The sequence below is a fragment of the Pleurodeles waltl genome, chromosome 4_2 (genome assembly GCF_031143425.1).
Source record: "Pleurodeles waltl isolate 20211129_DDA chromosome 4_2, aPleWal1.hap1.20221129, whole genome shotgun sequence".
Taxonomy (NCBI): Eukaryota; Metazoa; Chordata; class Amphibia; order Caudata; family Salamandridae; genus Pleurodeles; species Pleurodeles waltl.
Window position 1 is genome coordinate 333197473 of NC_090443.1, and position 23616 is coordinate 333221088.

Here is a 23616-nt window from a genome sequence, read left to right on the forward strand (position 1 = left end):
GCATGCTTACCATACCATTTTGGAGCTATAAGAACCCATGTCATGCAGGATTGATGGATCTTACAAATTATCCGATTCAAAGGGGAAAAAACGTAGGTAAACATCTCATACAAATATAGCCACACAACACTGAGGAGGGACAGGCAGTGAAGATACCTGAGTTAGTTTGAACTTCTTTTGTTTGTGGCAAGAAGCAGTTCACTATGTGCACTCCCCTTACTTTGACAAATACCACGCTAACACCTTCCTTTCGATTTTCCATTTGTGAGTCTTCTGATGACTTCTGCTTAAAACATCTGCAAAGCCAGTGTAAGCTCTCAGCAGCAACTCTGCCACACGTACTGAGGGCCATATTTATACTTTTTGACGCTAAACTGCGCTAACGCAGTTTAGCGTCAAAAAAATTAGCGCCGTCTAACGCCATTCTGAAGTGCCATGCGGGCGCCGTATTTATAGAATGGCGTTAGCCGGCGTTAGCCGACCGGCGCTGCCTGGTGTGCGTGGAAAAAAACCACGTACACCAGGCAGCGCCGGCGTAGGGGAAAATGGCGTATGGGCGTCTCAAAATGGGGCAAGTCAGGTTGAGTCCAAAAAATCGCCTTAACCTGATTTGCGCCATTTTTTTACGACGCCCATCCCCCATTAACATGACTCCTGTCTTAGCAAAGACAGGAGTCATGCCCCCTTGCCCAATGGCCATGCCCAGGGGACTTCTGTCCCCTGGGCATGGTCATTGGGCATAGTGGCATGTAGGGGGGCACAAATCAGGCCCCCCTATGCCACAAAAAAAAATAAAAAAAATACTTACCTGAACTTACCTTAATGTCCCTGGGGTGGGTCCCTCCATCCTTGGGTGTCCTCCTGGGGTGGGCAAGGGTGGCAGGGGGTGTCCCTGGGGGCAGGGGAGGGCACCTCTGGGCTCATTCTGAGCCCACAGGTCCCTTAACGCCTGCCCTGACCCAGGCGTTAAAATCCGGCGCAAATGCGGGTTTTTTTGCCCCGCCCACTCCCGGGCGTGATTTTTGCCCGGGAGTATAAATACCACGCACATGCCTGGGAGTCATTTTTTTAGACGGGAACGCCTACCTTGCATCTCATTAACGCAAGGAAGGTGTTCATGCAAAAAAATGACGCTAACTCCATGGACTTTGGCGCTAGACGCGTCTAACGCCAAAGTATAAATATGGAGTTAGTTTTGCGTCGAAATTGCGTCAAAAAAAACGACGCGATTTCGGCGCAAACGGAGTATAAATATGCCCCTCAATTACGCTGAACCTCACTCCGAGCCTGCTGTGTCACCTGAAACAACTGTAGCAAATGTGAGTCTGCCTGCTTCTGAATGCAATTAATGAACATAATACATGGTTGTACAACACTCGCTTGTACAGCTTCTTATGAAAGGCCTTCGCTGCCTTTGGAACAATCCCAGAGAGGTATTGTTGCGCTTGGTACTTCTAACCGCTTGTTCTAAAAAATAATTCCTGGCATGTGTGCACTTAACGTCATTACAGAGGTGTCAATGGTGCTTATCACTTGCGGCTGAGAATCAAAAACAGATCTGCAAAATAATAAAGTTGGCTTGTTCCACCACTGAAATCTACACTGTGGTCTGGGCTTCCCAACACATGATCTTCCAGGCACCAGCTGTTTGAGACTTCCGGTTTCCCTAGCATGTCTTGAATTCAACAGACTCATAGTAATTGAGCATGTAGGACCAACGTAATGCATCGCGTCAACAACCACAACAACCTCATTACGTTCCTCGCTGTCACAGGATGCAAAGTATTTTAATTTAAAGACAAAACATATCCTTATGCTGCTTCACAACCACTTGAGGGGCATTATTTCATTTTAAAATGTCGACTGTTGTTTCCAGTCGCATAGCATGTACAGTGAAACCACTCTGATGGTGAAAAATAAAAGGTGAGTCTATTCCCTAGTGAATTTTGGTTTTGAGGGAACTGCTGTTTAAATTCAGGAGAACCAAGAGACTCCCAGCTGAAAAGACTCAGGACCATATTTATACTTTTTTAGCGCCGCAAACTTACAAAATACAATTGTATTTTCTAAGTTTGCGCCAATTTTGCATCAAAAAATGACGCAAATGTGGCACAAAAAGGCCCATATTTATACTTTTCGACGCTAAACTGCGCTAACGCAGTTTAGCGTCAAAAAGTTTTGCGCCGTCTAACGCCATTCTGAAGCGCCAAGCGGGCGCCGTATTTATGGAATGGCGTTAGACGGCGCAATCAGACCGGCGCTGCCTGGTTTGCGTGGGAAAAAACCACGTAGACCAGACAGCGCCGGCGTAGGGGGAAAATGGCGCATGGGCGTCTTAAAATGGGGCAAGTCAGGTTACGTCGAAAAAATCGTCTTAACCCGACTTGCGCCATTTTTTAACGACGCCCATCCCCCATCAACATGACTCCTATCATTGTAAAGATAGGAGTCATGCCCCCTTGCCCAATGGCCATGCCCAGGGGACTTCTGTCCCCTGGGCATGGTCATTGGGCATAGTGGCATGTAGGGGGGCACAAATAAGGCCCCCCTATGCCACCAAAAAAAAATATAAAAAATAAAAAATTATACTTACCTGAACTTACCTGAATGTCCCTGGGGTGGGTCCCTCCATCCTTGGGGGTCCTCCTGGGGTGGGCAAGGGTGGCAGGGGGGGTCCCTGGGGGCATGGGAGGGCACCTGTGGGCTCATTTTGAGCCCACAGGCCCCTTAACGCCTGCCCTGAGCAGGCGTTAAAAAGTGGCGCAAATGCGCCGTTTTTAGCCACGCCAACTCCCGGGCGTCTCTTTTGCCCGGGAGTATAAATACCACGTAAAGGCCTGGGAGTCATTTTTTAGACGGGAACGCCTCCCTTGCATATCATTAACGCAAGGAAGGGGTTCACGCTAAAAAATGACGCACATTCCGGGAACTTTGGCGCTATTCGCCTCTAACGCCATAGTATAAATATGGCGTTAGTTGGCGTTAGTTTTGCGTCGAAATTGCGTCAAAAAAAACGACGCAATTTCGGCGCAAACGGAGTATAAATATGGCCCAAAATGTATAAATATGGGCCTCAGTTTCTTGCATTGCCCTAGGAAATATTACCTTTATTCTTTCCTTTTATTTAAATAATTGTACTGTGTTTTAAAAATAGCTTATGCTGAATTTCGAACATAAATTGGCGTCTTTAGAAAGCACTGTCTGGAAAAGTCACCAAAAAGACGCTGTAAAATTATTTCATTCTTTAATTTTAAACAGTGATTACGTTTATTAACTATCGTTTTGAAATTTTAATTGAAAAGTCAAAGAGACAAAATGTTTATTATATTTTTGTAAACCATCCCTCCTGCGATGCCTGTGATCCTGTGACACCGTTTTGATCTCCAAAGTCCTGGACACTGCAATATCCTTGGGCAGACTATTTCTGATTAGCATTTCTAATGTGTATTCTATCCTGATTCGAATGTGTGGTCTATGTGCTTGAGGGTGGCCTGAGACAGAGGGAGGTAGCTACCAATAGGACCTTACACAATAAGATTTGACGGGTCATACACAGCATAGGGTATGAATGTACCACTTCTACTGTGCTCTTTATACATGGGATGGAGCCTGGGACATAGGATACAATGCACTTGTAACATGGTAGACTGGATATTTGTCACGTTTGTGATGGAGTAACCCATCAGCCAAACTCTAAATCAGGCCCTCTGCTATTGAATGTGAGGGCTTTTCATTATTTTGTGGGAGGAGCAAATTGATCACATTGAAAATGCTGTGGGTGAGTTATCTGTTTCTCCAAAGAGGACAAGCAGTAAGGATTCCTCTGTGCCATTGAAACTGTAGAGCACTCTGCTATATTTTGGCTGGCTTTGCACTATACGAATAATATGTGCATAAATATATACATACGTAAAAGTTACTCGTTGAGTACAGCTAGCAACTCCATCTTCTTTTTGCCTAGCTAGTGAGAGTAGGTGGTGCCAGGCCAAGCCAGGGTCTTGCTAGCATGGGTCTGCCCCACCTTTTTTTTTTTGCCATGTTCAACTTCTGGCCATAACCATCGCCACATAAAGGGCCATATTTATACTCCGTTTGCGCCGAAATTGCGTCGTTTTTTTTGACGCAATTTCGACGCAAAACTAACGCCAACTAACGCCATATTTATACTATGGCGTTAGAGGCGAATAGCGCCAAAGTTCCCGGAATGTGCATCATTTTTTAGCGTGAACCCCTTCCTTGCGTTAATGATATGCAAGGGAGGCGTTCCCGTCTAAAAAATGACTCCCAGGCCTTTACGTGGTATTTATACTCCCGGGCAAAAGAGACGCCCGGGAGTTGGCGTGGCAAAAAACGGCGCATTTGCGCCACTTTTTAACGCCTGCTCAGGGCAGGCGTTAAGGGGCCTGTGGGCTCAAAATGAGCCCACAGGTGCCCTACCATGCCCCCAGGGACCCCCCCTGCCACCCTTGCCCACCCCAGGAGGACCCCCAAGGATGGAGGGACCCACCCCAGGGACATTCAGGTAAGTTCAGGTAAGTATAAATTTTTATTTTTTATATTTTTTTTTGGTGGCATAGGGGGGCCTTATTTGTGCCCCCCTACATGCCACTATGCCCAATGACCATGCCCAGGGGACAGAAGTCCCCTGGGCATGGCCATTGGGCAAGGGGGCATGACTCCTATCTTTACAATGATAGGAGTCATGTTGATGGGGGATGGGCGTCGTTAAAAAATGGCGCAAGTCGGGTTAAGACGATTTTTTCGACGTAACCTGACTTGCCCCATTTTAAGACGCCCATGCGCCATTTTCCCCCTACGCCGGCGCTGTCTGGTCTACGTGGTTTTTTCCCACGCAAACCAGGCAGCGCCGGTCTGATTGCGCCGTCTAACGCCATTCCATAAATACGGCGCCCGCATGGCGCTTCAGAATGGCGTTAGACGGCGCAAAACTTTTTGACGCTAAACTGCGTTAGCGCAGTTTAGCGTCAAAAAGTATAAATATGGGCCAAAACATCTCTTGAGCGAACAAAATGGTGGGCAGATTAGAAACAATGTATGTGGAAATACTTTTTTGACTACTTTGTGGCCTAGTTGACTACCTAGAATGGTTTGAATTCATTTATGACTTTTTCCAGACCGTGCGCTTATATGATTGAGTGATGCTGGGTCAGGGAGCCTCACTTGCAGGAAGAATTCAAGGTAAGAACGACCCACGCATAAGGTGAAGTCTGTCTAAATGTGGATCTTAGGTATGGGATGCTTGAGGCAGAATTGTGTGCATTACCTCGTTGGCAATAAAGACAAACTGACTCTCAGCAGTGGACAGCCAGGTTCTTTGCAGGAAAAACTGTTGTCGCGAAGAACTCATATAATCCTTTTTGAGTTCCAATGCTGGGGCTCCCTTTATTCTGCATAATAAATGCAGGATTGAATGCCACCCTTCGCCTCATTGTTTTCTTCTCAGTCCTTACTGCACATTTACCTCAGTTTAAAAAACAGATACGGCCTGATTTAGCTATTGGCGGAGGGATTACTCCGTCACAAAGGTGATGGATATCCCGTCCACCGAAATCTAGATCCCATTGCCTATAATGGGATTTAGATTTCAGCAAACGAGATATCCGTCACCTTTGTGACAGAGTAATCCCTCCGCCAATATCTAATTCAGGCCCATGGTCTCCTACAATTGGTTCAATCGAATTAATTGGAATACAATTGTAAATGAGAAAAACGCAACTTAACATTGATTGCCCTTATTTTTTAAAAATATTTTTTCATTCCATTGAAATCAAAGTAACATCAGACTTGAGATAGCCTGTTACAAGGCATTGTCTTCACAAATTTCCAATTTCAGCTTATATGATGACAAACAGCAGCGTTACATGAGTATCTTGAGTTGGGTCTTGGACAAAAGAGTTTTCAGACTACGTAGCAATGAGATACCAATAGTTTGTAATCAAATAGTACACACAATAAATCAAATTGGGAGCTGCACATTTAACAGGAATCATCACCCTCATGCTGCTCAATTTTGGGGCCTCTAGAGAATAGAGCAAATTCGGCCTTGCTGGGATTCAAAACTGAGACCTGTAGGTTACACCAGGATCTTTGCAGCATCCTTATCAACCTATCACGTTAGCTTATTCCAGCTTCATATGTAGTTGTATCACATCATAAGAGAAATGGCACCTGACATTTACAGATATCAGCCCTGTTTTTCATAACTTCTGTATATCTGATTGTACAGGATATCTCTGGCCTTGCTGATTATATTTTTTACATGACTGTGTGAAGGCCACTTCCTCAGTTTGTGGAGGGCAGCAAAAAGGTGTGCAGTAAATTATACTTTATTGAGGCCAGGGTAGTGCTGGCAGAGGACGATGAGTTATTCAAACTACCAGTAATGGTACCTGTACAGTACAGATGCAGGAAACTAAACATCTGTTATAACCACGAAAGGACGGACGTTAGGTAGGAAGGAAAGCTTTTGTTATCAATTACTGCTTCTCTCATCTTTATCCCAATTTCAGTCATATCCCACTCTTAACTAAGCACCCAAAGCTGGGTGTTCTCATTAAATAGGTACAATGGGTTGATCGTAAAAGTCCCAGAAGTTGTCATTGTCATTTTCAGAAACAGTCTGAATGTCAGTTGGAGGAGGAGGGGCTGGCTGGCGCGCTCTGTGGGTGTGTCGTTTCCGTACAGGCGGCTGTTTCACCATCTTCTGCTGGGCAGCCGGTTGCTGAGCTTGGCGCACAGGTCTTGGGACACCACAGGTCCTCGCAGGAATGCGCTGGGAGTCCAGATATTGCTGTAAGTCCTGGTTAAGGCTGGCATGTGCTAGGAACGTTTGTCTCCAGATGCCTTAAAAATATATCAGAGCTGAAATCATACAGACACTAGGAAACAGGAAGTGCAGTTGTAGAGTAACCCCCTAACACATCCTTACCGCAGGAACAAAATCTCCACACCCTACCTAGTGAACCCTCATTCCCCATCCACTCTGTTGCTAGCATCAACTCATATAAGTGCTCATAAACACAGAGCCCCCACCGAATGCAAAGCACTTACCATTTTATGGACAAATGATTCCATATCCCGAATGCCCAAATTATGTCTCTTCATGGAGGCTCTCACTGACTTCATATACGCAGACACACATATTCATCCCGTTCCCTCACAATTCCTTTTGAGATAAGAATCGACCCACCAGCAAACATTTTTGTCACACATCTCCTTTGAAATGGATGTCACCTCACACTTTATGAAGATGAATGTCACCTTGCACTTCCCCACACAGATCGGTCATCTCATACTGAGGCTGCGCCCTTCCATCCCTAGAGCTCCCTGCTAAAAACAAAATGGACCCTTAAACAAAGTAGGCCCAAGACAGCCACACTTTCAGGAAACCCATAAAGTGAATCTAAATGTAACTCTTTTACATAGTCAGATAATAATCTGAAAATCTAGCAAGGATCCAGCCCTTTGGGACCTACACTGGGCATCCGCTCATTTACAAAAAATATATAAATCAGTAGACAGAAGGACTTCAGTAAATACCTGTAGAGATCTATCCAGCCAGAGCATATGTTCTTGATTGGGTTGGATAACTCTGGGACTATGTCAGGTGACCTTAATAGACAACAAAATTTAAGGAACAAAAAGAACCTTTGTGATTCACGCCAGAGCTAAATGCAGCCATTCCATGCTATGTTATGTTATGTGGATTTATACACTGAGGATCTCGTAGGCTGGTAGTAGCGCCTAATGACAGTTGTTGGCAGAGCAGAGTTCTGTATCAGGCAAGGTGGCAGAAATCACCCAAGCTTTTTTCCCCCCAGATAAAGGGGAATCAAAAGAAAAAACTTTTAATTTATTAGAAACAGTTAATGTTCTGTTACTTACCAGTAATCTTCATTACCCTGAATAGGGGTCCTCCTCGTCCCAGTCCTAACCAATGAGACTTGTCCTCCACCCGACAGGAGTAACACTGTACTTACTGAGGGAAACAGAATTACTTAGCAGCAGCAGACAAAACAGCAGACCCAAAATGGACATCACGATCCTCACACACAGAAAGAAGGTAATGAATGAGGAACCTATGAGGAGACAACCAAGTGGCCACCCTGCAAATCTTCAAAAGGGAAACCCCCCCAGCCTCTGCCCAGGAAGTGAACACTGCCTGAGTGGACCTTCCCTGGATATCATCAGGAAGGGACTCCCCCAAAGCACTATAAGCATGGGCGTTAGCCTGCCTGATCCATCTAATTAGAGTCTGAGTGGAAACATTGGAACCCTTGGAGACAGATCCACAAGCAACAAAAAGGAACTGAGGCAACCTGAATGGTTTTGTACGATCCAAATAGATCAGAAGAGCCCTCCTGACATCCAGGGTAGAGGTAAGGGGTGAAGAGGAGTCAGAAAAAACAGGCAAAACAATCTCCTGTGAAAAATGAAACAAAGAAGAAACCTTAGGAATAAATCTAGAATACAACCTCAGCACTACCCGATCCGGGAGGAATTTCAAGTAGGGAAAAACAGCCATAAGGGCACCCAACTCACCCAACCGTCTGGCTGAAGTAATGGCCACCAGTAAAAACACTTTAGCTGACAGCCAAGTCAAATCAGCCTCTTCCAGAGGCTGAAATGGTGCCCCCTGCCAGCCCTTCAGGACAATGGTCAAATCCCACAAAGGGACCAACTGCTGGACAGGAGGCCGCTGCAACCTGAAGCCCCAAAGTAATCTAAACACCAGGGGAGACAAGGCAGACAAGTCATCTGAAAAAAGAGCGACAAGCGTAGATAACCGCCCACTGAGCTGAAAGAGTGCTGGGGACCAAACCCTTCGAAAAACCATCTCGTAAAAAGTCCAGGCTCTTAAAAGGAACAACACTAGCAGGATCCTCAGAACCGACACTGCACCAAGAAGAAAAAGACCCCCAGTGCTTTTTATGAGTCTTCAAGGTAGACTGTTTCTGGGAAGACTGAATATCCAAAGCAACCTGTGGAGAACATCCTAACTGAACCAAACCTACCTGTTCAAGATCCAAGCCATCAGACATAACTGAGATACCATCAAGCCCATCAACTGAGGAACCTCAAGGGGAGAAGTCTTGTGAGGAAGAACCAGAGACTGCCATTCGGCCAGAGACAGAAGGATGGGAAACCAGTGACAGCGGGCCAGTAAGGACCAATGAGGATCACACAAGACAGTTCCACCCTGACTTTCTGCAGGACTCAGGGCAAGAGAAAAATTGGAGGAAAAGCATATAGCAGCCCCTGTGGCCATGGTTTGGACAGACCATCCACTGCCCAGGCCAGGGAAATGGAAGTTCCATGCAAAAGTGAGGGCAGTGGGCATTGTCCGGGGACACAAACAGATCTAACCAGTGAACCCGAAACCTCCTGCACACCAAGAGGAACAAGGGCTGGGCAAGGTGATACATCATAGAGGACAGAAGGTTCCTGCTGAGACTGTCCGCCCAGTAATTCAACTGCTCCCTGATGTGCACCGCCTTCAGAAGCACAACATGAGCGTATGACCAGGTAATTATCGCGGATGCAACCTGATTGGGGGACCTGCACCTCGTACCCACTTGCCTGTTGAGGTAAGCCCTGGCAACTTGGTTGTCCATCCTGACCACCACATTCCGATCCTGCAAATATGGTTGAAAAGCAAGCAAGGCCTGCACCACTGCCATGAGTTCCCTCCAATTCGAGGACTGATGATTCTCTCCTGGAGACCAAGGCTCCCCCCTCTCCAGGTGACACTGGACTGCATCCCAACCCCTCTTTCTGGCATCGGTCGCCAAAAGAACTGGGGGCGGAAGTTGGAAAAGCACTCCCTTCAAAAGATTGTCCCTGACCAACCATTATGACAGAGCCTGAGTCACATGACCTGAGAGAGGAATCAGTACCCTGTAGTCCCTGGAGCTGGGATCCCAGTGTGTGAGGATGTGATTCACAATAGGCTTCAAATGAAACTGCACCCACATGACTACAGGAGTGGAGGCTGCCAACAGACCTTGCACTCTCAACCAGCACCTTGCAGAACTGTGTGAACGAGTCAACAAGTCTAATACTGCTATCTGAAGAGAAAGAATCCTGTCATCTGGAAGAAAAGCAGCACCCAGCTGAGTATCCAGACAAACACCGATGAACATCTTCAACTGGGAGGAAACAAGGTGAGACTTCGGAAGATTTACCAGGAGACCGAAGTCGATCAAGGCCCGAGCACCAACTGCACATTTTGTTAAGCCTTCCAAAAAGACAGAGCAGTAAGCAACCAATCATCCAAATAAGGATAAAGGACAACACCTTTCAAATGCAAGAAAGCAACAAAAGGGGCCAATAACTGTGTGAACACTTAGGGAGATGTAGCCAAGCCGAAAGGAAGCACTTGAAACTGAAAGTGCTGGTCGAAGACTGAAAACCGCAGGAACGGCTGACTCTCCACATGTATTGGCATGTGGAAGTAAGCATCCTGGAGATCCAGAGTGGCTCAGATATCCCCCTTCATGAGAAGAGGAATGATTGCTTGTAGAGACACCATCCTGAAATGTTCCACAAGCAGAAACTAGTTCAGAGGCTGGAGGTTGAGGATGGGGTGAAAGGAACTGTCTTGTTTTAGGACCAAAAATAGGGTCCAGTAAAACCCCAAACCCTATTGAACTTCCGGAACCGGAACGATTTCTCATTTCAGCAACAGAAACTCGATGCCCACCTCGATACCGCGCAACTGCTCTGGATTCTTTGGAGAAGGAGTAACTCTGAATCGTGGAGGTGCAATGTGATCTTTGAATTGCATCCGATAACTATGTTCCACTACTGAAAAAACACACTCATCAGACACCACCTGTTTCCATTGTGCAAGAAAAGCTGTGAGGTGACCCCCATACTGCCATATAGTCATTTCTTCTGCTGGACAGAAGAGGCATCGGAGGAAGAGGTTCGGGCTTTATTATAGAAGGCGGCCACCTGACCATGGGCCCGTCCTCAAAAGGGCCGACAATCTGTTGTCTGAAAAGCACCACGTCTGAGAAACCCTTGGTTCTTATCCATCTTCTGTTTAAAAGAGCGAAGTCTTTTCTTCTCCTCAGCAGCCTTCTCAACCATGTCATTTAGTTCAGGGACAAGCAATTTTTGTCCCAAAAAAGGCAGTATACATATGAGGGAACACTGGCCTGATTCCAGCTTCCAAGACTTAAACCACAAGGAGCGCCTGCCCACAATTGAAGTGCCAGCAGCAGCAGTGGTGGTCCAAAGACTGTCAAAAGTAACATCAGATAAGAACTGAGACAAAAGTTCCATATTGGCCAACAAGTCAGAAGGGTCCCCATGAGCCTGAAGACAATCAAACAAAGCATGAAAGTCTTTCAAAAGAGCTTGTGTGGCATATGCAGCATAAGCATTGGCACGGATTCCATAATTAGAGGCAGCATAAGCCTGCTTCAAGGCAGACTCCACCTTTTTATCTGCTGCAATTGCCAAAATTGTTCACCTTAGGAGTTGAGGTACTTTATCCTCATATCCTTCCAACAGATACTGTTTGTGAGGAAAATGAGGAATTACCAATATCACTCCACTCCTTAAGCAGCAAATTGTGAATAACGTCTTGGAAGGGCAAGCGGTCAGAAGGAGAAGTATTGTATTGTGATAAAAAGTCCACCTCAGCCAGTAGCGGAGCAGGAAATCCCAACTGCTCCATGATATTGGACAAAACCTCCTTACCTTGATCAGACTGGATATAGCGCCCTCTACAATCAACTTGATCATCAGCATCCTCATCCAATCTCTGATGATTAGCAGGCAGATCTTTTTCCATCAAGGCAACATCCATGGCCTCCTTAACCGAGGAATGAAAATCATGCTTAGAAATATGCAGGAGTTCTTCAGCGTCCTCCAGCTCAGAAACCTGGGGATGGTGATGTTTCTCCACACGTTTAGCCATAATGCCTCCAGGAAAAGCAGGCAACAACATACACAGACGCACTAAGACGCGATACAGCAGCACACATGCTTCCTGTTATCAAGGGTATCCAGGGCAACCAGATCTCACCTTGTGAGACTGAGTGGCTTAGAAAAGCAAAATTTTGAAAACAGTCAGAGAAGAGACACATGCCAAAACGAGGAAGACGTCAAATTGGCCCCTGCATCATCCGCGCTCCGGACACCATAATAGCTCCCTGCCCCATCACATCGACAGGGAGTGCATTGGAGTGGGGAAACAGAACATCGCCGTGCACACTCGCAGCATGGACCACAAAAGAAACACAAAGTAAGGAAATAAAAGCACTGACCATAGCTCGCCAAACATATATATATATATATATCAGCCAAAGGTAATCCTGTGTTCCTTCCAGGGCTCGCCTGTCGAGGTTGGTGCTCAGTTAATGGGCACAGGACCCATTTTAAATTTCTCCAAAAAACACAATATATAAAAATCAAAGTCTGGCACTCCTTACAAAAATATGATGGTCTTCATTTATTCAAAAAAAATTCATGAAGCAGAAACATAGGGCAACGCGTTTCAACCTTCGTGGTCTTCTTCCTTGGCCCTTCTTACAATACATGTCTAACAAAGTGAGCTGCTAGGATAACTTGGGCACGGTCTCACTTGATTTTCTTGAGTACTCTGGGCAGGAGAGATAGGGGCAGAAAGGGGCAGGAGTCCTGATCTCCAATGTAGGAGAAAGGGATAGTCTAAAGAAGACAGACTACCTTTGAAATTCTAATGTGCAAAAGCTTGGACACTGCGCTTTTCTATGTTGGCGAATAGATCAAGCCAGGTTTCCCCCTCCATTGATGGAAGATGCCTTGTGCTAACTTAGAGTGTAACTGCTCTTTGTGATTTGCAAGGCAAAGTTGGTTCGGTTTGTCTGCTCTGGAGTATAAAGATCCCATCAGATGCTGTGCTATCAGGGAAATGTCCTGTGCAATCCGCCATTTCTAGAGGAGAGGAGCCTCCTGGCACAGGGTCCACATGACAGTCAGTTCTGCGTGGGGCAAGAAGAGGTGTCTGCAGATCCTTTACAGTTTCCCCCGACATCTGGAATCTGACAGATTTCCTTGGTACTGAGCCCACTGAGACTTCAGATAACATTGCAGAACCCACATGTGCCACCCACCGATGTTCACATGCAGGATGCAGAAGGCCAAGAGGTCCAGAAGCCTTAGACCCGACCTTACTGAGACCCAGGCTATAGGTTTAAACATCAAAATCATAGTCCGAATGCCTGGGCCTTGTTGAATCGGAGGGATGGCTCTTAAAAGCACCCTGTCTAGGGTGGTTTTAATGAAGTCACTGTGAAAGAGTCAGGTGAGACTTCAGCGCATTGATGGAAAACTCCAACAATATCAACATATTAGCCATCATCGGGAGTTGGTTAAGAACTGCTGAGGCAAGTCCATTTTCAGTAGCCAGTCATCAAGATATGAAAAGACTGGTATTCCCAACTGCCGCAGATGGGTTGCAACTACCACCATCATTTTTTGGAACACATAAGGTGCATTGGTAAGGCCAAAGAGGAGCACAGAAAACTGAAAATGCTCCTGACCACCTGAAACCGCAGGTTACATCTGTGGGGTTGTAGGACGGGAATATGGAAATATGTGTCCTGCAAGTCCAGTGCTACCATCCAGTCTCATGGATCGAAGGCAGACAGAACTTGGACCAGAATGACCATCTTGAACTTATCTTTCCTTAGGAAGATGTTCAGAGGGCGAAGATTTAAGATGTGAAGAAGGCCTCTGTTCTTTTTCGGTATAAGAAAGCAATGAAGTAATGAGAGTGACAACCAGTCCCCATTTCTGAAACCAGCACTCTTTATTGCTCCCTTGGCTTACATAGCTAAGCTTATACTTGGAGCATAGACAAGTGATCCTCCAGGAGATGCTGTGCTATGGTTGATATATCTGGAAGAAAGGAAAGGAAGTGTAAAGAGTAACCTTGTTCCACGGTCTTCAGCACCTATTGATCTGAGGTATTGCTGACCCATCCAGGGAGTTAAAAGGTGGTACAACTACCAACCAGTCGATTTTGTGTTATCAATGTTAAGTTTAATGGTTCTGAGGTGGCTGCAGAAGGAGGTAGCAAAATGTGAAGAGAACATTGCCTTTGGGAACCTGAACAACTGCGGACTAGTTCACAGACCTCGTCACATAAAGGACTGATATATCTGTTGCTGTTGAAAGGAATACTGCCTATGACGTTGCAGATAACCCCTTCCAGACCTATGAAAAGGGGATTGTTGTTGGGGAAGATGTCTTGTTGGTGGAGCTTATCCTAAGAAAAGGGCAGTCGGCTTACTCTCACTGAACCTTGCAAGGGCAGAGTCAGTTTTTGCCTCAAAAGCCCTACACCCACTAAAGGGTATGTCCATAAGTGAGATATGAATATTGGTGGAGAAGCTCGTGGGGCAAATTCAGGCATGGCACCTAAGCACCACACTGGTGCAGACTGCCCTATCCAGTCAGTAGTGTCTAGCCGACTTGATTGAGAATTTTGCAGAATCCTGACCATCAGAGACCAAATGTTGCAAAGTCTGACGTACTTCCTCAAGGACTGCCAGCAGGACATCCACTACTTTCTCTCATAATCCATGAAAATATCTACCCAGGAGTAATTATGTATTAATAAACCTGAAGGCCAGAGTGAACAAAGAGAAAATCCTCTTTGTAAATGCCTCCATCTTTTTTGATACTCTGTTGGATGGGGTGGATGGAAAGACATCTGATATGTATTGTAGATGCTGGTAGAAAAATTGGATGTTGGTTTGAAATTGAATGTTGTAAAAATCATTATTTCCAGAAGAAGACCTATGTCTATTGCCACCTGTGTATTAGTCAGAGGGCAAGAACCTGGCTTTGCCCAGGAGCCCACCAGCATATCTGTAAGGGCATCATTAGAAGGCAATATGGGCTGCTGAGGACTGTGCCAGATTCAAAACCTCTGTAAGGAGAGTTGCCTTTACCACTGGAGTAGGTAGGATAAGACCTCAGGAATTTTACTTGGGCTCTCCACCACGCACTTTAATGTCCATGTTTTAATCATCGAACAGCTTACTGGAGCAGCTAAATAATTCTTCAAAGATCTAAACTCTAACACTGGGCCTTATTTTGAGTTTTGTGGACTGGGTACTTTGCCACAAATTCAAGGTCGGCACCAGCCATACTTTAAATGATCATTCTCTTTTAAAATTCATTTACTTACTACAATGACTCAAGGCAAACTTGTACATCATACCTTTCTCCCTAAATTATTCACTTACATGCAACCTAGCATCAATCCACCTACCTCTGACAACGGCACCCATCATATGGGAGTCCTTAACCCCATCTACTCTCCACATACTATACAAAAGATTATTACCAAATGAAAGCACTGCCTGTGTTTTAACATCCTACCTTGACCAGCTGTACAGCAACCTTACTGGTTTGCACCATTCAACCTCTATAACTGCATTTAATGTCACCCGAAGGTATGTTGCCATCCATTATAACCACTAAAGATCTTTACCCCTAATATTCCCTCTCAACCAAGGATACCTCCCCCACTCATTCCATGAAGGCAAAACGTGACACTACTCTGCAAATATTTTAAGTCCAAGGTACTTGAACACCTAATAAACTATAAACAAGTCTTCAATAAGCTTACATCTACACTGGGGATAAACAAATCAAGCTACTTGCACACACTGTAACCACTCTACAAACCCATTTAACCAATCTTCTCTTCACTTCTTACCCCTCACTCATTCAGAACCCTCTTTGTTCCTTATACTTTGAAGCATACTTCTCTTCCAAAACTACAAATGTTAAACCATCGCAAGAATCACTTCAGTCACCACCACTGTCCCTACCATCATCATCACACTCTGGACACTCTTCCCTCACTATCGCTCTCTCTCCAATGTTTGTAGATTACTTCATCTGGCTTACTCTTCCTGTGCATTATCTGTCCTACTCAGTCTGCATATCAAACTTCTTGCCATCTCATCATGTGTCCTATCTTGTCTCACATTACTCTTTAAACTACTAATTAAATTCTGGTACCTATCACAAAAGCTTCAGATCTCCAATGGACTTATCTTTACAGTAGTAATTCACATATGACCTTCCAGCCCACCTAGCCACTGTCCAGTCTCACAATTCCCCTTATCCTCCACATTTATCACAAATCAGAATTTCAACAGCCCCTTCCAACCAGGCTTTGAATTTCTACACTTCAATGATACTGCAGCTTCAACTTCTTTACATATGCTTACAAAACAAACAATGAATACTCATACTCTTTGATACACCATGGTCACTTGATACTGTTGAGCATGTTGCCCTCCCTTTTACACTCATCAATCTAGGTATCACAAATGAAGCACTCAATTGGTTTTCCTCTTTTAAAATCCATCCTTCCCTATTATGTGAAGCTTTTCACTCTCTGGGCCTTATGCTTTATCAGTTGGTGTACCACAACACTTGGATCTAGGCCCTCTGCATTTCTCCCTGTACATGACACCCAGTACAGGCATCTTCTTTTTTTTAACTTTTCCCATCATCTATATCCTGATGATACACACATACTCTTCTCTTTCACCTTTGACCCACAATCCAGTCAGAGTGATATACAGCTATTTGTCACTTGTAATTAGCTCCTCCAAGACAAAAAAACAAGCACTTCCCTCAAAAGATGAATCAAAGTCTTGGCCAACTACTGCTTGATATCTCCAAGACACTCTTAACCATACACTTTCAGCCAGAAATCATGTCATACTAGTCAAAGCCATTATGAGCTCGTAAACCTTTATTACGGTCATGGATGCAGATACCAAGTACTCAACGTTCACAAAATCCATCCCCACATTGTATTCCACACATCCAAAACACTTCTCTCTTCCCTGGTACTGAGAAAGTTTGATTACTGCAATAGTTTATTAGCTGGGACCAAGTTTGTCTATTGGTGGAAGTACATTTAGGATAAGTGGTGGAAAAGAGAAATTCATGATTATGAATTATAGTCTATGAAAGTGTGACGCAAAACGAGCCAAGAACGGGAGGGTGCATGAAAGAGAGATGAGAAAAACAAATGTTTTGTCCCTTCCTTTATAAGACCAGCCCTGACAAAAGCTATGTGTCTTCACAAGTTCATGCAGCGATCCTTGCCCTGACCACCGTGGAGACTGCCAATGGTGAAAATAACCCAGTTGTCTTTCAACATATGCAGCTGCCAAGACACCATCAGAATGGGCTAAGCGTAAGATTTTCCCAATAGCATCGAGCAGACAGGGGAAGCAGGTTTTGAAGAACAGGTAATAACTTCTACAAGTCACAACGGTTCCAAACCCATTAATCAAATTAAATACTACTAAGAGACAAGGGAACTATCACTAATTCCATTAGTATTATTATAATTTGCATTAGTTCTCTTCCCATTTTTGTTACAAACATTGTTACTGGTAATACGATATCAACTAGCATTACACACTATGGGGGTTATTCTAACTTTGGAGGAGGTGTTAATCCGTCCCAAAAGTGACGGAAAAGTGACGGATTTACCACCAGCCGTATTACGAGTCCATTATATCCTATGGAACTCGTAATACGGCTGGTGGTATATCCGTCACTTTACCGTCACTTTTGGGACGGATTAACACTCCTCCAAAGTTAGAATAACCCCCTATGTTCTAATACTAGTGACACAAATACAAGTAGCACCACATTTATCACCACTTCAAGTATTTAGCAGAACAGAATAATACAGCTTGCATATCTTTTATGTGTCAACATATCTCTCTCTCTCCCTCTTTATATATATATATATATATATTTATATATATATATATATATATATATATATATATACATATATATACACATACATACATATAGATATATACGCACACACACATATAACTTTGTTTTCACTGAAAAACAAAGATTAAAGTAATATTATAGTTAGATGAAAATGTCAGTTAAAACAAAACATTTTAGCCACCCCCCTTTCACACAAAGCCTTCCCATGGGTGGACTTCCTCCCCAGCCACCACCCCGAACCAAGACACACACACGGCATTTTATTCTTCAATTCCTTTCCCTGTCCCTCAGGATTGCAAGGACCCCCAATTTTTTTATTTTTTTTATTGTGGTCCAGAAGGGCCAGAGGGTGAGGGTACACCTACTATGCTCCATTATATGGTCTTTTCTAAACATTTTCAGGGCAGAGGGACTGAGTCACCTGTGTCCTGCAGTCATAGCATTTCTTCTGATGTTGGGGCCTGCCAATCGGAGAGCTCATGAGCAAAATGACCAATAGGAGAAAGAGTCTGCTCAATGAATCATAATGCTTTATTTTTTAAATTCTCAGGCCTGCAGTACTCTTGATGGGCCTAAAAGACCAACTGCCAATATATCTCTATTTTTTAACTGTAATTTCTCCGAAACGATTGAAATGATTTACAACAAATCACAAATAGCATGCTTTCTGGGTAAAGATCTAGGCTCAGGCCAAATTTGATATAATTCTGATCAGCTGTTTTTTTTTTTTGCATTATCTAATATTCTCAATGGAAACTGCATGAGGAAATTGCATTGTGGGCTCCCCCCTTTTTCTTAGCTCCCCGTTTGACGGATCATCCCAAAACTTCACAGGAAGGAGCTGAGATAGATTAAATATTTTTGGGAAAGTACTGTGAACATTTGTGAAATGCCTCTAAAGTTATTAGCCAAACAAAAAATGCTTGTCATATTTAAAGTCTGGCCTTACAATGACCTAGCCGCCAAATATATGTGAGTGTGTATATATACGCTTAAAAAGACAATGGTTACAGGGATGTTATAGTTGGGTTCTGAACTTACTCGCACAAAATCAGAGAAATTAGCAGTTGTAGTTATAGTTATTTCGAGTAACTATAACTTGCGCCCTAAGGTAACTATAACTTGTGGCCCCACCATGTACTTTCTTCAATAACTTGACTGCTGATGTTTTATTGATATTTTTATTGACATTATAAAAGTTGTAATGAGTGCTGTAATATCTAGGGTGATTAGCAGTGCATGGCATGGGAGCGGGTCATAGTTACTTTAGGGTGCAAATTCGGCCCCAGGGACCCTATCCCCCGGGGCTCGGCATTAATATATTTATTTTTTTGGAGAAGGGAGCCACACGGTCTCCCTCCTTGGGCTGATCTTGGCCCCGTGGACCCAATCCCTGGAGCTCTGCCATCTGTCCTGAGTGCCCCCCAGAGCACCCAGTCACCATTTCGGGGGTTCCAGTCGCAGAATTTCAGAGGTGTTTTTTTTTTAATGCTTTTAAGTCCTGGCGGGGTCCATGGGGCCCGCCTAGACCAAGGCTAGGGGCTCAGTGTGACCCTTTTCTGGCCCCTTTTTTTGTGGGACTCGGCTAAAGCCAGGTCCCAAGATGGCTGCCAACACTTCCTTGTTGAAGTGTTGGCAGCCAATCAAATCAGCACAGGAACAGCTGGATCTGCAGATTATCTGCATGCCCAGATATCTCTACTTTTTGCCCTTTAATATCTCTAAAACTACCAAATGGATTTACACCAAATCACAAAAAGCACTCTTTCTGGACCAAGAGCTAGCTTTCCGCCAAATTTTGTGTAATTCCGTTCTGCGGTTCTGGCTGTAGGCTTGTTCAAAATGTTAAAAAATCCCATTGATGTAAAATGGGGAAAAAGTGTTTAGCGACCCCGCCTTTTTTTTCCTGCTTCCGCTTGATGGATCACCCTGAAACTTTCAACATTCAACACAGCAGCTGAACCGACTAAAATATACGTTTTGAAAATATTGTGAAGATTCGTCAAACAGCACCGAAGTTATTGGCAAAACAAAAAATGCTTTGTCTATGGAAAATAATGGTTCTAACTAAACACACACACACACACACACTCACATACACACATATATATAAAACAGTGAGGTATGTTTGAAGCTCAAATGATCCACAAATACTATGAAATTTGACAGTTATGTCTTGCAAACTGACACAAAATAACTTACAGGCACTTGAATACGCTGCAGACACCCAAACCATGATGTACATATCCTTTGGCCTTGTACCGTGTGGGGAGCAGAGAGTTGGGTGGCTTGCCCACCCTAAGCATGGCCAAAGGGGTTGGGCCCCTACTTCCTGCTTTTCAAGCAAAACTCTTAGGGCCTGATTAAAACTTTGGAGGAGGTGTTAATCCGTCCCAAAAGTGACGGTAAAGTGACGGATATACCACCAGCCGTATTACGAGTCCATTATATCCTATGGAACTCGTAATACGGCTGGTGGTATATCCGTCACATTTGGGACGGATTAACACCTCCTCCAAAGTTGTAATCAGGCCCTTAATCTAGTGTTTGGCTCTTCTGCCTTTTTTCTTTTTTTTAAAGTGGCTGTAACTCGCAAGTCAGGGGCAACCTAAGAGTCTGGCACAAAATTATGGTCAAATGCAGCACCTAAAATATCTGCTGGTAAGCTCTCAAGTTGGCTTCAACTTTCACAGCCACACCCAGGCATCTAGGTCCCCTCACTACCACCCTGAGGTCAGTCATCTTTGGGCCTGGCCTCCTATGGCTGCGAAAACTTTTATTTGACCAGCGCAAAACTCTTGAGCTGTTCCAACAATCACGTTTCAAGCCGGCCAGACAAAAATGTTCAGCCATAATTCAACCAATCACATTTATCACACTGTCTTACAAATTGAAAATGTGATTGACAGGTTTGACTCAAGAGTTTAAACAGATGAGATACAGAAAAGCATTGATTGTTTAAATCCCGCTCTGCTCTTTTTTCAAGCGCTAATATCTTAAAATCGAATTAAATGTTTTACACCTAACAATAAGCATGCTTTTGGTGTAAGGTTCTACGTTCCTATCAAATTTAAAGTAAATCGGTTCTGCTGTTGGGGCTGCAGAGGAGAGCAACATTTCCTATGAGAGCTAAAATGGATAATCATTTTTTTCACTCGCCCATAACTTCAAGAAATTTAGCATGCCGAAACATAGCTGACCAAAGTCACAGATTAACAAGGTTTGTGCAAATCTGTCAACCAGGTCAAATGTTATAGGCAATTCAAAGTTGCACACAACTAAAAAACAAAACACTGCCACTCACTCAGATGCACACACAGGGCTAGAATCAGGGATTGGAACACACCAATAGAGACAATGATATAGTGACACAGTTCGGTTTCCAACACAGGTCCAGGTCTGCGCACACCACCAATCACTCATATGGACACTTAGGGCTCAGAACCCTTCAAAGAGTCAAAGGCACAGTGAAGCGATTAGCCTCCAACAAAGATTCAGGTTTTAACACACCACCACTCACTTCGGTGCACTAAGAGACCCTACCCTCCAATGGAGCCAACAGTAGAGTGAAGCAAATCAGTGTCCAACAGTTAAAGTGAAGTAATAGTTCGCAATTGTCATAATGTTACTTTACGTTAAACAAAAACTTCAATGTAATTCAATGAAAAAAACAAAGGTTAAATGACATTACAGTAAGGTGAGAATGTATGTTAAAACATACTCTTTTAAATAATTAGAACTGCTGGAATTCATTAGTTATATTTATCTCAAGTAAATGTAACTTACGCCCTCGCATGCACTGCTAATTACCTCTCATACCATATTTCATGACATGTTTTATGACTTCATTGAAAACATCGGAAATTAAATCACTGATGAAAACACTGTGCATAACTATAACATCCCTTTAACTTCGTTTTTTTCACTGACTATATATAAAATTGTAAATCTAAAAAATGTATCACTAAAATCACTAACACATATAGTGAAAATCATATGAAATATTTGGAATTTGGATGTCGTTTTGAGTGTAAAAGAAAATTTATTAAATATCACTTTCCACAGAAAAGCAACAGCTGAAAATTCCATGCTTTATGCTAATAGAGGGCATCCAAAAACATTGAAGTGGAACATCCCATATGGTCGGATGTTGAGGGGACTGAGAATATGATCCACAGAGCATGAATTTGGAAAAGAATCATAAAGAGTGATAACAAAAATTACTTCTGATGGATATCCACAAAGTGTCCTTGATGAGCCATTAATAAGATCCAGAATGAAAAACAGGGAGTCTCTCCTGTATAAGTACAAAACGACTATTTTAGGAGTGCAAGCAACTGATTGCCAGGACACCAATATATGTAGATTGCTCATGGAGTACACCTTGGGACACTGATATAAAACATATGTACTGAATAGGAATTACCACATTTTTCAACATGCTTAAAAATCTAAAGGACACTGTGGGGCCACATCCTAACATCACATATCGGAGAACTGCAACCCTGGGGGATATTTTACTTAAATTTTCCACTCAACCTAATGGTGATCTACTTGGCCCGGAAACTGGTCTCAAATGTGTGATCCTAGGCAAATACTTTATTTTACAGAGTTGCTTTTTTTCTTCATTATCACATATGAGAGCATGTTAAAAAATGTGAGTTCATCGTTTCTGCTGTACAAAAAAACTATTTTGTTTGATTTAAAAAACTAAACTTTTGCTCCAAGTACAATAAGAATCTAGCCCACATACAGCACACGTGACCCCCGACTTACCTCTTAGCTCAAGAATAGGATTCTACTAAGGGCAGGTCAGGAATGTTTCTCAATGTGTGATTAAAAAGTCACTTTCGTTAAATATATGACTAAGCATGATGTGGTAGTTCAGTTATTTGCAGACAGCACATTTTCCACTGAAATGGCCACAACCTTTCCCACTAGCATGCAATTTTACTGATATAACTAAATAGTGTATAAACAATTATGTGTGGAAACTGACTTTCAGCAAAATATTTATTACTTGCACATCACAAAGTAAAATATTCTGATTTGTTTTTATCCTATTAAAATCTTTGTTTCGAACACACAGAATTGCAGAAATTGTAGTTCTAATTGCTGAAATATATTGAGAAATATTTGTACAGTTCATTAAAAAAATTATTAAATGTTGTGTTACAAAAAAATCAGCCACTCTAGAGCCTTCCAATTCACTCTATTTATACAGCATACTTCACTTTACAAAATCCTCTAACTTTGCAGTTAGAGAAAGAAAAGTAAACACCAATCTCAAGGATAAAAAGCAGCAAATTACAGGAAGATATAAGATGACATTTGACCTCTGTCTTTGAATGCAGAGCAAATGTTACACAATAAAAACAAGACTTAAACAAGATTATTGCTCATAAATGTTCTTTGTCAACTCGCCAGAACAGGGCAGCAGTCCCTAAATATAGCTCGCCCCGATAAACTCTGACTAAAATCTGAATCGCGATAGTGAGTGGGTGAGTACATTTCTTGAAGCATATATATAGACACACACATATAAAAAAAACAATGCCGGTCACCACTGGTTAGTTATAGGTAGGATCATTTTTCTATAGGAAATGCATTTTTTGGCTAGCTTGCACGTGGAAAGTTTCCAGGTGATCCGTCAAGTAGGCACTGAGAAAAACACGTTTTCCCCATTTATTTTTCCATAGAAACTTTAGGCACTGCTACAACCCAAACCACTGAACAGATTTACACCAAATTACACAGAAATCTAGATCCTGGTATAGAGTTCTATTTTGTGATTTGGTGTAAATCTGT

At 43.3% G+C, this 23616-nt stretch overlaps 1 protein-coding gene across 1 annotated transcript in view; it reads right to left on the bottom strand.

Moving 5' to 3' along the window:
• Nucleotides 1–5761: 5761 nt before the first annotated feature.
• CIMIP4 (ciliary microtubule inner protein 4) overlaps nt 5762–23616 on the bottom strand; it is a 74666-nt gene continuing 56811 nt past the window's right edge. The window contains exon 6 of the mRNA XM_069231351.1: nt 5762–6864. Within this exon, the coding sequence (XP_069087452.1) occupies nt 6575–6864 (290 nt within the window). The 3' untranslated portion in view covers nt 5762–6574. The remainder of the gene's footprint in view (nt 6865–23616) is intronic.